Below are 15,556 nucleotides of genomic sequence, written 5' to 3'. Positions count from 1 at the left end.
CCAATAAAAACAGTTGGAGCTGCAACAGGAGTGTTTAACTGTAATATTGCCTTATAGTATAAAATGCTGCTTTTGCAATCAAACTAATGTAATCATATGCTCAATAAAATTACTTACTCTCATAATGGGTTGATCAATTGAAATCACTTGACAGCGACTGGAAATGGTTTTCAGTATATCTACAATTGTTAATATGGTAGCTGGAGAGTCAATGATGTTTTCAATCGCTGATGTAGCATTACTGCTGATGTTGAAGATAAACTGTGTGATGTTTGCCAATGGTACTGTCTGCAGTAAGAAAACACAAAATATTGTGAAGCAGTAAACAGAAATCACTAATATTATCCTTGATGGAAGTAAGAACAAAATCAAATTGCCTTAGCTTCTTCCTTTAAAATGGCAAAGATTTGCAGGACACAGTAGTTTTCTATGGGGTTCCAGAGGTTTGATGCATTACACTCAGCTACTTGATAGCCAGCCATGTTTTTACCACAGTCTGCTGTCTGTACGTCTCCTAGATATCCAGCTCCAAATACAGAATCAGAGCAGTCAAATTCTAAAAAGAAAAAGAAAAAAATTATAGTTTTTTTGTCATTTGTAATTAATTAATGTTTGTGTTAATAATACTTGTATTATTCCTCCTCCTTCTCCTCCTCCTATTACTACTACTACTACCACTACTTGCTACATGAGGTGCTCTGAAATTCCTAAGTTTGTTACAAAGGTTTTTTTTTTTTTTTTTGGGGGGGGACGGGACGAAATGTAAATAAAAATAAATGATTACTCACGTCCATTTATTACATTTAGTGTGATGCTCTTTGAGTTGTAAGATTGACTTGCGCTTTCACTGATGGGAGTTTTGAGTTGGCATGAGACTTGTATTTTTTGGTCATTAGTCAGGCACTGCTGTTGATGGATTGTACAGTTACAATATATGCAACCTGTCGTTGGGTCTGTGCCATACAATTAAATTGTTAAAAAAAAAAAGATAATCAGGCAAATAATCATTCAGTCAACCACTGTATTTAAAATGGTGAAGACATGCAAATACGATTCAACAATCAAAGCATTGTTACTTATTCATTTTTGGATTCATAATCTCCCACTGCACATGAAACCAAAAAGGAAAAGAAAAAAAAAACAGTTGTGTGTGTCACCTGTTGAAGTTGAGCTGCAAGCTGTGAGAGATGAGCTCCATTCCACTTGATACACCACCTGAACACAACACTGCAGTGGAATTGTTGTATCCTTACATTGTATGGTTTTGTCACTGCTCACTTGAATGTTGGGGTATGGCTGAATTGTAATGATTTGCCAGATAACATAGGGCAGAGAGTTTACTATTGTTGTGCAGGCATATTCACCTGATAATGCAGAAAAAAAGAATAGTAATAGAAACATTGAATCATGTAATTATTAGTTATGAAGCATAGTCAGGTGAATCCAGGATTTTAATATGTATATAATCTAGAGTACTTTCTTTGGAACATATGGGTTTCGCATGCAGTGAAAAAGAAGCAAGTGAAGATCAAGAAGCTACATAAATTGTACCTAAGGCTACTGTTTGGTTTTGTTTTTAAGCACACTAAATACTGACTTGGTAATATTGCTTTGTTAGTAAATTATTGTTTAGTTTACTGTTATTTGCTGCTCTATGTTTTTAAGAATACCTTAAAAAGGCAGCAACAATTTTACAGATTTATTTGTAACTTACCACTGTCACTGGGAGTGGCATTATTAAGTAGAAGGATATTACTTGATTCGGGTAATGGAGCCCCATTCAGGGTCCATTTTATGCCAGTAAGCACTGGTGAATTGCAGGTCAGTTTGAGATTTGTCCCAGGATATATATTGCCACTGCTTTGATATAGTCCATCTTTTACTGAAATAAAGAGCCAAGTACATCTCTACTTTTTCCCAAGAGCTTTGCATACTTGTAAACATGTATAAGATTAATACTGTATAAGCTGTATATAGTTATCAAGCACCTACCACTGTAACTGAGTGCATTATCGCTCACATTAAATCCCTGGGAACGGAGACTACTAGCAAGGTTTTGGTTTGCTGACAACAAATCAAGGTTAGCACTTGTTGCTTGAATAGTGAAGTCTGTTTTCACACTGCCAGGTCTGTTAAAAACACACAACATCATTGAAGACATTACTTAAAATATAAATTAATATATAATTATACCATTTAACAATAGGTTGCATCACCTGAACTCAGTCACTGTTGCAGAGTTGGCCTGATATCCAGGTACAGTACTGTAGCTTTTATTAATCTGAAAGGGAAAAATGTCCAGAAGGTCATATTATTTTTACATTAGTGTTGAAGTATTTGACACAACACTGTTACTGCTTATAAGAATAAAAATAATATGGATTATATTATTAATATTATAATATAAATGATTGTTTTTGAAAAAAAAATATTGTGTAAAACTTACTGAATTCTCTATTTTTGCTTTGTATGAATTGTATTTTGTACTGGATTTGTCAGTGAGTTCAGTGACAAAAACTTCACTTATTGTCAGTGAGAAGCTTAAACTTCGGATCTCTGTGAAAAAAAATAACAAAAGGTAACAGACAACTGAAAATAATCAACTTGGAGGATAATAAATACATAAAATGAAAGTAAAATTAATCACAATTGAAATATATACATATCCAAAGTTTTAGACATAAAACATTTGTGCAATATGTTTGTCAAAAATAAAAAGAAATGCATTAAAAATTTGTGTTGATAAAGGAATAGAACAAGGATTTATATCATACTTGCAGTTGTGCTGCTTATGGTGGTTACAGTTGTTGTAGAGGTGGGTGTTGATGGTGAGGTGGTTGTGGATGGTGATGTGGGTGTTGATGGTGAGGTGGTTGTGGATGGTGATGTGGGTGTTGATGGTGAGGTGGGTGTGGATGGTGAGGTTGATGTGGTTGTTGAGGTGGGTGTGGATGGTGTGGTTGATGTGGTTGTTGAGGTGGGTGTGGATGGTGTGGTTGATGTGGTTGCTGAGGTGGGTGTGGATGGTGAGGTTGATGTGGATGGTGCTAAACAAATTCACAAATAAAAAATTTAATTAATTAAAAAATCAGAGGTTAAGTTTATGAAAAATCTAATTGTGTTACAAAGTTATTCAAAAAATCAACAGATTCATCTGGATGATACTTAAATAAATTAGTAAATGAGTACATTTTCAAGGTCACAAATTAAGATTTAAATTGAAAAATACTGCTTGCAGTAGAATTTAACCCCTTCACAATTATATTTTAAACAGCTTTAAGTCTGTTGGGGAGTACTTTCCTGCCAGTTAAACACAGTTTTACCCATTCTTCCTTACAGATTTGCTGCAGGTTCTACAGGTGGGTTGGATGTAATTTGTTGACTGCAATTTACCAAATGTCTTCAACAGTGCCACAGGAATTCTGATCTGGACTTTGACTAGGCCATTGCATAATATTGACCATATTATTTTAACCACTGCTGTGTTGCTTTGTGTTTGGAATTATTGTCCTGCTAAAATGTAGAATTTATAATTTGGGGTGGTTTTTTTTCCTTTGTTTTGTTTTTGGTTCTCTTGTAATATCCCTTTATCCATTCTCCCTTGAATGTTGACAAGAAGCCCAGGTTCAGGATGAAAGGCGTCCCCAGGGCTTTATGCCACCACCATATTTCACTGTAGGGATAGTGTCTATTGTGTTAGGTTTGCACTACAGATACAGTGCGTTGTAACCTAAATACAGAATCTTGAGTCGCTAGTATATACATTCATATGGCTTTCTTAGGCAATGCTTTCTTTTTCATACATGTCTCAATTACTCTGCATAATCTTGAAATGGTTGTCTGGTGCACCTTCACTCCACTCTCTGCCACTGTACTTTGTTGGCCTCACTCTGTCTTCCTACCTCTGTCTAGTGAGAGCCTTGTCTAGCTAGTGCTTGGATTGTGTGATGTAGCTTCCACTGCCTCACTATTGATTCAACAGTTATTATTTGGGTGTCCAAAATCTTAGATATGACTCTTTTCCACAGTTATGAACATTTATTACCTTGACTTTAACTTTCCTTAGATTTTTTTTTTATTCATTGCCTCAGACTGTCTCTTCATTGACAATTTATGTGCCACACTTTTGTTCAAAACTTGCAAGCAGCTTTCTTGTTTTTGAATTTCTTTGAAATAGTTGCCAAACAATAATAAATTTTGACTTTGAAAATTCACTCAATAAGAACATGCATTAAAAATACTGACAGGAAGAATATTTCTATTTATCACTGTAATTTACACAAATCAAGGGCGCCAAATACTTTTGCAGGCCACTATATACAGTATACAACAGAATCATATTCCTAAATATGATTTTGCATTAATCTTGGGTCAGTGAATTTTCAATGATACTGTGCCTCCTTTACATTATAACACAACAATTAAATTAAGTAAAAAAAAAAAAAGGTTTTACATAAAGTACTGGATCTATATTTGGCAGGGAAAACAACAACAAGAGGACAAAAAACATCATGTAATCAAAGATGCCTAATCAAACCAAGCCAAACAGATAGACACACCATAGTTATATTTAAAAGTCTTCAAAAAAATTTTCAGCTGATTGTAATATCTATATTGTTATATGACTAATATTGAAATGATTGAGAGGGAACGCAGGTGTGTTTTTACCTGTTACAGCTAGACATGTAGTGTTATCTATAAAGTAAAAACAACAGTACAGTTTAAAATCACATTAAATTCAGTTTGTTTAGTCTAACTTAGATAACTTTGTCATGAGAAACTTAGTTTTAAACATGTTAATCATACTACCAAAATAAACATAATTGAGTGCTTTTGTACCTTTTTAGTATTTTGTACATTCGTTATAATGGACAAAGAAATACAGTTTATTTGGTCCACTCTAAATGTCTGAAACATTCGGAATGTCTAAAAATTCAGTGGTATCAAACTAAAATTTCTAGAAACGGCATGCATTTGGCAGGTGGTCATTATATGTTAATGAACTATTACAAGAGCATCCAACAGTCATGCTTATTTTTAAGAGGTACATGTCATACATACTCAGCTCAATGATTGGTTGGCAAAAGTGTCCATCATTTGGAAGAGAGTTGATGCAGCCACATGAGGAATTGGTGACGTTATTACAAGATCCATATTGTGTACACTTTTCACACGGCCAGAAATACTGATCCTCACATCTGCACTGATATTCAGTACCATTCAAACTGCACACTGTGGAACAGAATAAATCATTATAAGTTAATGACCAAAAATCTGACTATGTGACATGAGTAACATAATAATGACTCATATAATAACATGAGTCTATAATGATCTCTGACAGATTCTGTCTATAAGATTTAACAGAAACTATAAAAAACAGTTACCTGTAGTGATGTTAATGTCAGTGACACTGATGTCTTTACTTATTATGGGTAAATTGGTTGTCCCCAAAATGGTCCTCATTAGATTCTGGATGGTTACATTCACTGTATCAATCTCAAACTCAATCAGATAATCAGCTGGGAGAAAAGTGAAAGTAATTCCATTTAAATATAACATGTTAAGAGAAAAAGTACAGGAAAATTGGTGACACTCTGCACACCTTGTGGTATTTATTGGAGTACTTTTACCTGAGAATGGCTCAACTGGGCATGTAGAGATGTCTGTAAAGAAAATAATTGTGCAATTAAAAAAAAAACAAGTATCAAACATGTTGAATGCAAATATCAGTGTGGTTGTGTTCGGGGGTTATCACACATTTATCATTTAAAATTTACAATTATATGTTTATGAACTATGAAAAAAGCTTCCATCATACATGCTTATTTTTAAGTGTTATGTTTCAATACATACTCAGCTCACTGATTGGTTGGCAGAAGTGTCCATCATTTGGAAGAGCATTGATGCAGCCACATGAGGAATTGGTGACGTTATTACAAGATCCATATTGTGTACACTTTTCACACGGCCAGAAATACTGATCCTCACACCTGCACTGATATTCAGTACCATTCAAACTGCACACTGTGGAACAGAATAAATCATTATGACTGGTGTTATTTTCATGTTTTTAGAATATGCTATCTTAATGGTTAAAAAATGCTTAACTAACTATGAGACATGAGTTTACCTCATTACATTAACATTTTAAGATAATATTTTAAGATAATGGCACAGTGACTCACATAATGATGACACATAGAATACCACAAGTCTATAATAATAGTCTATAATGATCTCCGACAGATTTTGTCTATAAGATTCAACAGAAACTATAAATTCAGTTACCTGTAGTGATGTTAATGTCAGTGATACTGATGTCTCTATTTATTAAGGGTAAATTGGTTGTCTCCAAATTGTTCCTCAGTAGATTCTGAACCGTTACATTCACTGCACTAATCTCAATCTCAATGAGATAATCAACTGGGAGAAAAGTGAAAGAAATTCCATTGAAATGTAGTTAATGTTAAGAGAAAAAGTACAGGAAAATTGGTGAGACTCTGCACATATTGTGGTAGTTATTGGGGTAGTTTTACCTGAAGGTGGCTCAGTTGGGCATGTAGAGTTTTCTATAAAGAACAAAATGGCACAATTAAAAAATGAATAAATAAAATAAACAATTTAAAAAATCTAATAATAATAATAATAATAATAATAATAAAGAATACAGATTATTTAACCCCCTCTAGATTAAAGAACTTTGTCAGAAGAGTATTTGGCATTAAACATGTTGAATGTGTATAGAGTTAAATATCTAAAACATATGTGCTATTCCTTTCATTCCTTACTATTGGACTGTGAACTATCAGTGTGGTTGTGTTTGGGGGTTATCACACATTTATCATTAAAAATTTACGATTATATCTGTTATTGAACTACAAAAAAAGCATCCATCATACATGCTTATTTTTAAGTGTTATGTTTCATACATACTCAGCTCACTGATTGGTTGGCAGAAGTGTCCATCATTTGGAAGAGCATTGATGCAGCCACATGAGGAATTGGTGAAGTTATTACAAGATCCATATAGTGTACACTTTTCACACGGCCAGAAATACTGATCCTCACACCTGCACTGATATTCAGTACCATTCAAACTGCACACTGTGGAACAGAATAAAACATTATAAGTTGTGTGTGTCTGTGTCTGTGTCTGTGTGTGTGTGTGTTAATTATGCTATGATTTTTCTAGGCTTTCTTAAGCAATTCATAAAGAATAATTAAGGAGAACCAAAAATCTGACTATGTGACATGAGTAACATAATAATGACTCATATAATAACATGAGTCTATAATGATCTCTGACAGATTCTGTCTATAAGATTTAACAGAAACTATAAAAAACAGTTACCTGTAGTGATGTTAATGTCAGTGACACTGATGTCTTTATTTATTATGGGTAAACTGGTTGTCCCCAAAATGGTCCTTATTAGATTCTGGATGGTTACATTCACTGTATCAATCTCAAACTCAATCAGATAATCAGCTGGGAGAAAAGAAATTTCATGTAAATATAACAGGTTATGAGAAATAACAAAATTACAGGAACTTTGGTGAGATTCTGCACATATTGTGGTAGTTACTGGGGTAGTTTTACCTGAAGGTGGCTCAGCTGAGCATGTAGAGTTATCTATAAAAAAATGGCACAATAAAAAATGAATGAAAAAAATAAACAATTTAAAAAAGAATAAATAATAATAATAATAATAATAATAATAATAATAATAATAATAATAATAATAAATACAGATTAGTTAACCCCCTCTAGATTAAAGAACTTTTTCACAAGAGTATTTGGCATTAAATATGTTGAATGTGTATAGAGTTAAATATCTAAAACATATGTGTGTCACGGAGGCTCCTACCGCAGACTCGCGACCACGCCCTCAATCACCGGAATATTGACACCTCACCTGACACTCATTATTACACACACTATTTAACGCGCTTTCATTCACACAAGTAACGGCTACTATTGACGTTACACTCATCTCGTTCATGCTACCTTCCCGTTCCCTGTGGACTTTAAGCTACAGCTCCTACCTCGTCTCTCCCTGTGTGGACGTATCTCGGATTCCCTGCACGCCACTCAGATAAGCCTCTCTTTAAGTTACGTTTTCAGTTCTTCACCTGTTTTGCACTGTTTGGCTGCACAATAAAGACACAATCACTTGACTCACCATCAGCTCTCCTGTCTCTGTTCCTGGGTCCCTGTGACAATGTGCTATTCCTTTCATTCCTTATTTTCGGACTATAAACTATCAGTGTGGTTGTGTTCGGGGGTTATCACAAATTTTTCATTTAAAATTTACAAATATATGTTCATGAACTATGAAAAGAGCATCCATCATACATGCTTATTTGTAAGTGTTATGTTTCATACATACTCAGCTCACTGATTGGTTGGCAGAAGTGTCCATCATTTGGAAGAGCATTGATGCAGCCACATGAGGAATTGGTGAAGTTATTACAAGATCCATATTGTGTACACTTTTCACATGGCCAGAAATACTGATCCTCACACCTGCACTGATATTCAGTACCATTCAAACTGCACACTGTGGAACAGAATAAAACATTATGACTGGTGTTATTTTTATGTTTTTAGAATATGCTATCTTAATGCTTAAAAAATGCTTAACTAACTATGAGACATGAGTTTACCTCATTGCATTAACATTTTAAGATAATATTTTAAGATAATGGCACAGTGATTCACATAATAATGACACATAGAATACCACAAGTCTATAATAATAGTCTATAATGAACATATTTTGTCTATAAGATTTAACAGAAACTATAAAGTCAGTTACCTGTAGTGATGTTAATGTCAGTGATACTGATGTCTCTATTTATTAAGGGTAAATTGGTTGTCTCCAAAATGTTCCTCAGTAGATTCTGAACCGTTACATTCACTGCACTAATCTCAATCTCAATGAGATAATCAACTGGGAGAAAAGTGAAAGAAATTCCATTGAAATGTAGTTAATGTTAAGAGAAAAAGTACAGGAAAATTGGTGAGACTCTGCACATATTGTGGTAGTTATTGGGGTAGTTTTACCTGAAGGTGGCTCAGTTGGGCATGTAGAGTTTTCTATAAAAAAAAATGGCACAATTAAAAAATGAATAAATAAACAATTAAAAAAAGAATAAATAATAATAATAATAATAATAATAATAATAATAATAATAATAATAATAATAATAATAATAAAGAATACAGATTATTTAACCCCCTCTAGATTAAAGAACTTTGTCAGAAGAGTATTTGGCATTAAACATGTTGAATGTGTATAGAGTTAAATATCTAAAACATATGTGCTATTCCTTTCATTCCTTACTATTGGACTGTGAACTATCAGTGTGGTTGTGTTTGGGGGTTATCACACATTTATCATTAAAAATTTACGATTATATCTGTTATTGAACTACAAAAAAAGCTTCCATCATACATGCTTATTTTTAAGTGTTATGTTTCATACATACTCAGCTCACTGATTGGTTGGCAGAAGTGTCCATCATTTGGAAGAGTGTTGATGCAGCCACATGAGGAATTGGTGAAGTTATTACAAGATCCATATTGTGTACACTTTTCACACGGCCAGAAATACTGATCCTCACACCTGCACTGATATTCAGTACCATTCAAACTGCACACTGTGGAACAGAATAAAACATTATGACCGGTGTTATTTTTATGTTTTTAGAATATGCTATCTTAATGCTTAAAAAATGCTTAACTAACTATGAGACATGAGTTTACCTCATTGCATTAACATTTTAAGATAATATTTTAAGATAATGGCACAGTGACTCACATAATGATGACACATAGAATACCACAAGTCTATAATAATAGTCTATAATGATCTCCGACAGATTTTGTCTATAAGATTTAACAGAAACTATAAAGTCAGTTACCTGTAGTGATGTTAATGTCAGTGATACTGATGTCTCTATTTATTAAGGGTAAATTGGTTGTCTCCAAAATGTTCCTCAGTAGATTCTGAACCGTTACATTCACTGCACTAATCTCAATCTCAATGAGATAATCAACTGGGAGAAAAGTGAAAGAAATTCCATTGAAATGTATTTAATGTTAAGAGAAAAAGTACAGGAAAATTGGTGAGACTCTGCACATATTGTGGTAGTTATTGGGGTAGTTTTACCTGAAGGTGGCTCAGTTGGGCATGTAGAGTTTTCTATAAAAAAAATGGCACAATAAAAAATGAATAAATAAACAATTTAAAAAATCTAATAATAATAATAATAATAATAATAATAATAATAATAATAATAATAATAATAATAATAAAGAATACAGATTATTTAACCCCCTCTAGATTAAAGAACTTTGTCAGAAGAGTATTTGGCATTAAACATGTTGAATGTGTATAGAGTTAAATATCTAAAACATATGTGCTATTCCTTTCATTCCTTACTATTGGACTGTGAACTATCAGTGTGGTTGTGTTCGGGGGTTATCACACATTTATCATTTAAAATTTACAATTATATGTTCATGAACTATGAAAAGAGCATCCATCATACATGCTTATTTTTAAGTGTTATGTTTCATACATACTCAGCTCACTGATTGGTTGGCAGAAGTGTCCATCATTTGGAAGAGCATTGATGCAGCCACATGAGGAATTGGTGACGTTATTACAAGATCCATATAGTGTACACTTTTCACACGGCCAGAAATACTGATCCTCACACCTGCACTGATATTCAGTACCATTCAAACTGCACACTGTGGAACAGAATAAATCATTATGACCGGTGTTATTTTTATGTTTTTAGAATATGCTATCTTAATGGTTAAAAAAGGCTTAACTAACTATGAGACATGAGTTTACCTCATTGCATTAACATTTTAAGATAATATGTTAAGATAATGGCACAGTGATTCACATAATAATGACTCATAGAATACCACAAGTCTATAATAATAGTCTATAATGAACATATTTTGTCTATAAGATTTAACAGAAACTATAAAGTCAGTTACCTGTAGTGATGTTAATGTCAGTGATACTGATGCCTCTATTTATTAAGGGTAAATTGGTTGTCTCCAAAATGTTCCTCAGTAGATTCTGAACTGTTACATTCACTGCACTAATCTCAATCTCAATGAGATAATCAACTGGGAGAAAAGTGAAAGAAATTCCATTGAAATGTATTTAATGTTAAGAGAAAAAGTACAGGAAAATTGGTGAGACTCTGCACATATTGTGGTAGTTATTGGGGTAGTTTTACCTGAAGGTGGCTCAGTTGGGCATGTAGAGTTTTCTATAAAAAAAAATGGCACAATAAAAAATGAATAAATAAACAATTAAAAAAAGAATAAATAATAATAATAATAATAATAATAATAATAATAATAATAATAATAATGATAATAATAATAATAATAATAATAATAATAAAGAATACAGATTATTTAACCCCCTCTAGATTAAAGAACTTTGTCAGAAGAGTATTTGGCATTAAACATGTTGAATGTGTATAGAGTTAAATATCTAAAACATATGTGCTATTCCTTTCATTCCTTACTATTGGACTGTGAACTATCAGTGTGGTTGTGTTCGGGGGTTATCACACATTTATCATTAAAAATTTACGATTATATCTGTTATTGAACTACGAAAAAAGCTTCCATCATACATGCTTATTTGTAAGTGTTATGTTTCAATACATACTCAGCTCACTGATTGGTTGGCAGAAGTGTCCATCATTTGGAAGAGCATTGATGCAGCCACATGAGGAATTGGTGACGTTATTACAAGATCCATATTGTGTACACTTTTCACACGGCCAGAAATACTGATCCTCACAGCTGCATTGATATTCAGTACCATTCAAACTGCACACTGTGGAACAGAATAAATCATTATGACCGGTGTTATTTTTATGTTTTTAGAATATGCTATCTTAATGCTTAAAAAAGGCTTAACTAACTATGAGATATGAGTTTACCTCATTGCATTAACATTTTAAGATAATATTTTAAGATAATGGCACAGTGACTCACATAATGATGACACATAGAATACCACAAGTCTATAATAATAGTCTATAATGATCTCCGACAGATTTTGTCTATAAGATTTAACAGAAACTATAAAGTCAGTTACCTGTAGTGATGTTAATGTCAGTGATACTGATGTCTCTATTTATTAAGGGTAAATTGGTTGTCTCCAAAATGTTCCTCAGTAGATTCTGAACCGTTACATTCACTGCACTAATCTCAATCTCAATGAGATAATCAACTGGGAGAAAAGTGAAAGAAATTCCGTTGAAATGTATTTAATGTTAAGAGAAAAAGTACAGGAAAATTGGTGAGACTCTGCACATATTGTGGTAGTTATTGGGGTAGTTTTACCTGAAGGTGGCTCAGTTGGGCATGTAGAGTTTTCTATAAAAAAAAATGGCACAATAAAAAATGAATAAATAAAATAAACAATTTAAAAAATACAAAATTAATTAATTAATTTATTAATTAAGAATACAGTTTATTTAACCCCCTCTAGATTAAACAACTTTGTCAGAAGAGTATTTGGCATTAAACATGTTGAATGTATATAGAGTTAAATATCTAAAACATATGTGCTATTCCTTTCATTCCTTACTATTGGACTGTGAACTATCAGTGTGGTTGTGTTTGGGGGTTATCACACATTTATCATTAAAAATAACCATTATATCTTAATGAAGTATTAAAAGAGAATTAATCAGACATCCTTATTGTCACAAACTCATCCACAGTGTCTCCTCCCGTCCAGCCGAGGGTACTCTCACCACTAGGACTTCCAGTATTTTGCTTCTGCAATCACAGACTCATAATATCGTACTCGCCAAACAATTATTCGCAAAGTACCATTAGTTTCAGCTACGTACTGAGCCTTTGTATTTTGCTATCTGTTTGTTTCATGTATGATCTGTTTCTGGTTTCTTGGATTTTTCTATTTCAGATTTGCCCCCTGGTTCTGGATACTCCGCTGATTGTATTTTCTGTTTTTTGACTCCTTGCCTGTTTTCATGACTTGGCCTTGTCTTATGTTTTGGTTTATATTGCCAGTTTAATTAAACAGGTGACTTTCCACACATGGATCCGACTCAGATTCCCTTACAGGATACTTTGCCTACAATGGATCCAGCCAACCTTGATCAGCAACAAGCCATCATAGCCCAATAAGGCCAAGCCATCGCAGCCTACCAAAAACAGCTCACCGCTCTCCAAAATACCAATGTGCAGCTCCTCAAAGCCGTAACTAATCCTACGGGATCTAGGAGCATACTGGTACGCATAGCACTACCAGATAAATTCATTAGTTCAGCGGATCATTGTAAAGGGTTGCAAAAATTAAAAATTACTGGAGTGGATAACAAACCCATTGGGGATGGCCTCATCACTCATCAAACTGCACCTATTACTATTCAAACTGGTCTTTCCTCAAAGAGGAAATTATGCTTTTCACCTCATCACCAGCTAACCTGATCATCCTGGGATTCCTATGGCTTCATAAACATGATCCAAAAATATCATGCAATAAGAATGAACTTATTCAATGGTCCTCTCAATGCCAAGACTACTGTCTGTAAAAACATCTTGTTCTCCCCTGCCACACTACCTCCATAGAGAGCCCCAATACCTCCTCTATGGTTTACATACCTAAAGAACATCAAGACCTACGGGAGATTTTTAATAAAGAAAGTGCTGCCACACTCCCTCCACATGAGCCATGGGATTGTGATATTGATCTGCTGCCTAATTCCATGCTCCCTAAGAGTTGCATTTTCCCTCTATCTGCCCCAGAAACCCAAGCAATAGAAGCGTACATTGAAGAAGCTTAAACTGCCGGTTTCATTTGACTCTACACTTCTCCTGCCACCTCTGGTTTCATTGTTGGGGAAAAATGGATGGGGGATTAAAACTCTGCATTTACTATTGGGGACTTAATGCCATTACGGTGCAGCATCTGTACCCATTACCACTGTTCACATCTGCCCTGGAACAGCTCCAAGAGACAATTCTATTTACTAAACTGGACTTTAGGAGTGCATATAATCTTATGGAAAACTGCATTTGTAACAACAAGAGGACACTATGAGCATCTGGTTACACCCTATGGACTCACAAAAACCCCAGCTGTTTTTCAGTCCTTCGTTAACGAAATCTGTAGAGACCTCCTTGACCACTGTGTGATAGTTACATAGATAGTTTTCAAAGTCTGTCTAGTGCTTTATCAACTACTACAACATCAACTCTTTGTCAAAGCAGAGAAGTGTGAATTCCACTATCACATCATATCTTTCTTAGGTTACATCATTAGTAATAGAGGTTTAGAAATGGATGGTAACAAAGTCAGTGCTGTAACCGAGTGGCCCATCCCCTCCAGCGTCAAAGACCTGCAGCGATTCCTGGGATTCGCCAATTTCTACAGACAGTTCATACATGATTATAGTACTGTGGCAGCCCCTCTCACTACTCTGCTTAGAGAAAAACCTAAGAAACTTCAATGGATTGAAAAGGCACAATCGGCCTTTGAAAATATTAAAAATCATTTTACTACCACACCCATCCTCCAGCACCTTGACCCTGACCGGCTTTTCCTAGTGGAAGTGGATGCCTCGTTGCAGGATTGGAGCCGTGCTCGTAACCCAGGAAAGTTATATCCATGCACCTTTTTCTCTCGAAAACTTACCACTGCAAAAGCCAACTATGATGTAGGCAACCAGGAACTTACAGTATATCTATTAAGAAGGCACTAAATGAGTGGCGACATTGTTTGGAGGAGGCACGACAACCATTCCAGGTCTGCACCAACCAGAAGAACCTTGAATATATTAAAGACGCCAAATGATTAAACCCACACCAGGCACAGTGGGCATTGTTCTTCACCCGGTTCAACTTTGTTTTTACATTCCATCCCAGGTTGCAAGAACAGCAAGGCTGATGCTCTCTCCCGTCGTCACGACCCTATTCATGCCAATTCTAACCCTGAAGCTACTACTGTGCATTTTATCATAACTGAGTCTGTTTTCAATTTGGTTTTGAAAGTTCATTAGTTAGAAATGATTATCATTCATGTTATGTGTCATACATACTTGGCAGCTCGTTTATTGGTTGGCAGAGGTTTCCATCATATGGAAGTAAATCGATGCAAGCACACAAGGAATTGGTGACATTACAAGATCCATTTAGTGTACACTTTTCACATGGCCAAAAATACTCTTCCACACAACTGCACTGATATTCAGTACGATCCCATGAGCACACTGTGAAATACAAAAACATGATGTGAAAAAGTATTGTTAAAACAGTTTTGTGATTTTAACATATCTTTTAGATAATCTAAACAATAATAAAACACAGTGTATTTGATTGTTTAAAGATATTGTGTATGCAGCTATCTATGTAAAATGGTTATCAGGAATCTACAACATTAAACACGCGAATAAAGCAGTAAATGTCTCCTACACTCATTGTATTAAAAGGTCAAATAACTATTTTTTTTTTACATGAAAACAATCTTTGAAATGC

At 34.2% G+C, this 15,556-nt stretch overlaps 1 protein-coding gene across 1 annotated transcript in view; it reads right to left on the bottom strand.

Moving 5' to 3' along the window:
- LOC131366727 (adhesion G protein-coupled receptor F5-like) overlaps positions 1–15,556 on the bottom strand; it is a 28,750-nt gene that overhangs the window by 4,004 nt on the left and 9,190 nt on the right. Inside the window, exons 9-37 of the mRNA XM_058411431.1 lie at positions 15,121–15,291; positions 12,395–12,427; positions 12,147–12,281; positions 11,712–11,882; positions 11,269–11,301; positions 11,021–11,155; positions 10,592–10,762; positions 10,176–10,208; positions 9,928–10,062; positions 9,493–9,663; positions 9,068–9,100; positions 8,820–8,954; positions 8,391–8,561; positions 7,601–7,633; positions 7,355–7,489; positions 6,937–7,107; positions 5,634–5,666; positions 5,388–5,522; positions 5,062–5,232; positions 4,669–4,695; positions 2,775–3,047; positions 2,447–2,556; positions 2,217–2,281; positions 1,993–2,129; positions 1,715–1,882; positions 1,158–1,364; positions 789–953; positions 378–556; positions 118–288 (exon numbers count right to left, since the gene is read on the bottom strand). Of these exons, the coding sequence (XP_058267414.1) occupies positions 118–288; positions 378–556; positions 789–953; positions 1,158–1,364; positions 1,715–1,882; positions 1,993–2,129; positions 2,217–2,281; positions 2,447–2,556; positions 2,775–3,047; positions 4,669–4,695; positions 5,062–5,232; positions 5,388–5,522; positions 5,634–5,666; positions 6,937–7,107; positions 7,355–7,489; positions 7,601–7,633; positions 8,391–8,561; positions 8,820–8,954; positions 9,068–9,100; positions 9,493–9,663; positions 9,928–10,062; positions 10,176–10,208; positions 10,592–10,762; positions 11,021–11,155; positions 11,269–11,301; positions 11,712–11,882; positions 12,147–12,281; positions 12,395–12,427; positions 15,121–15,291 (3,707 nt within the window). The remainder of the gene's footprint in view (positions 1–117; positions 289–377; positions 557–788; positions 954–1,157; positions 1,365–1,714; positions 1,883–1,992; positions 2,130–2,216; positions 2,282–2,446; positions 2,557–2,774; positions 3,048–4,668; positions 4,696–5,061; positions 5,233–5,387; positions 5,523–5,633; positions 5,667–6,936; positions 7,108–7,354; positions 7,490–7,600; positions 7,634–8,390; positions 8,562–8,819; positions 8,955–9,067; positions 9,101–9,492; positions 9,664–9,927; positions 10,063–10,175; positions 10,209–10,591; positions 10,763–11,020; positions 11,156–11,268; positions 11,302–11,711; positions 11,883–12,146; positions 12,282–12,394; positions 12,428–15,120; positions 15,292–15,556) is intronic.

This window comes from Hemibagrus wyckioides, linkage group LG16 (assembly GCF_019097595.1).
Source record: "Hemibagrus wyckioides isolate EC202008001 linkage group LG16, SWU_Hwy_1.0, whole genome shotgun sequence".
In the NCBI taxonomy this organism is placed as follows: Eukaryota; Metazoa; Chordata; class Actinopteri; order Siluriformes; family Bagridae; genus Hemibagrus; species Hemibagrus wyckioides.
This window is presented reverse-complemented; position numbering and strand designations above follow the sequence as displayed.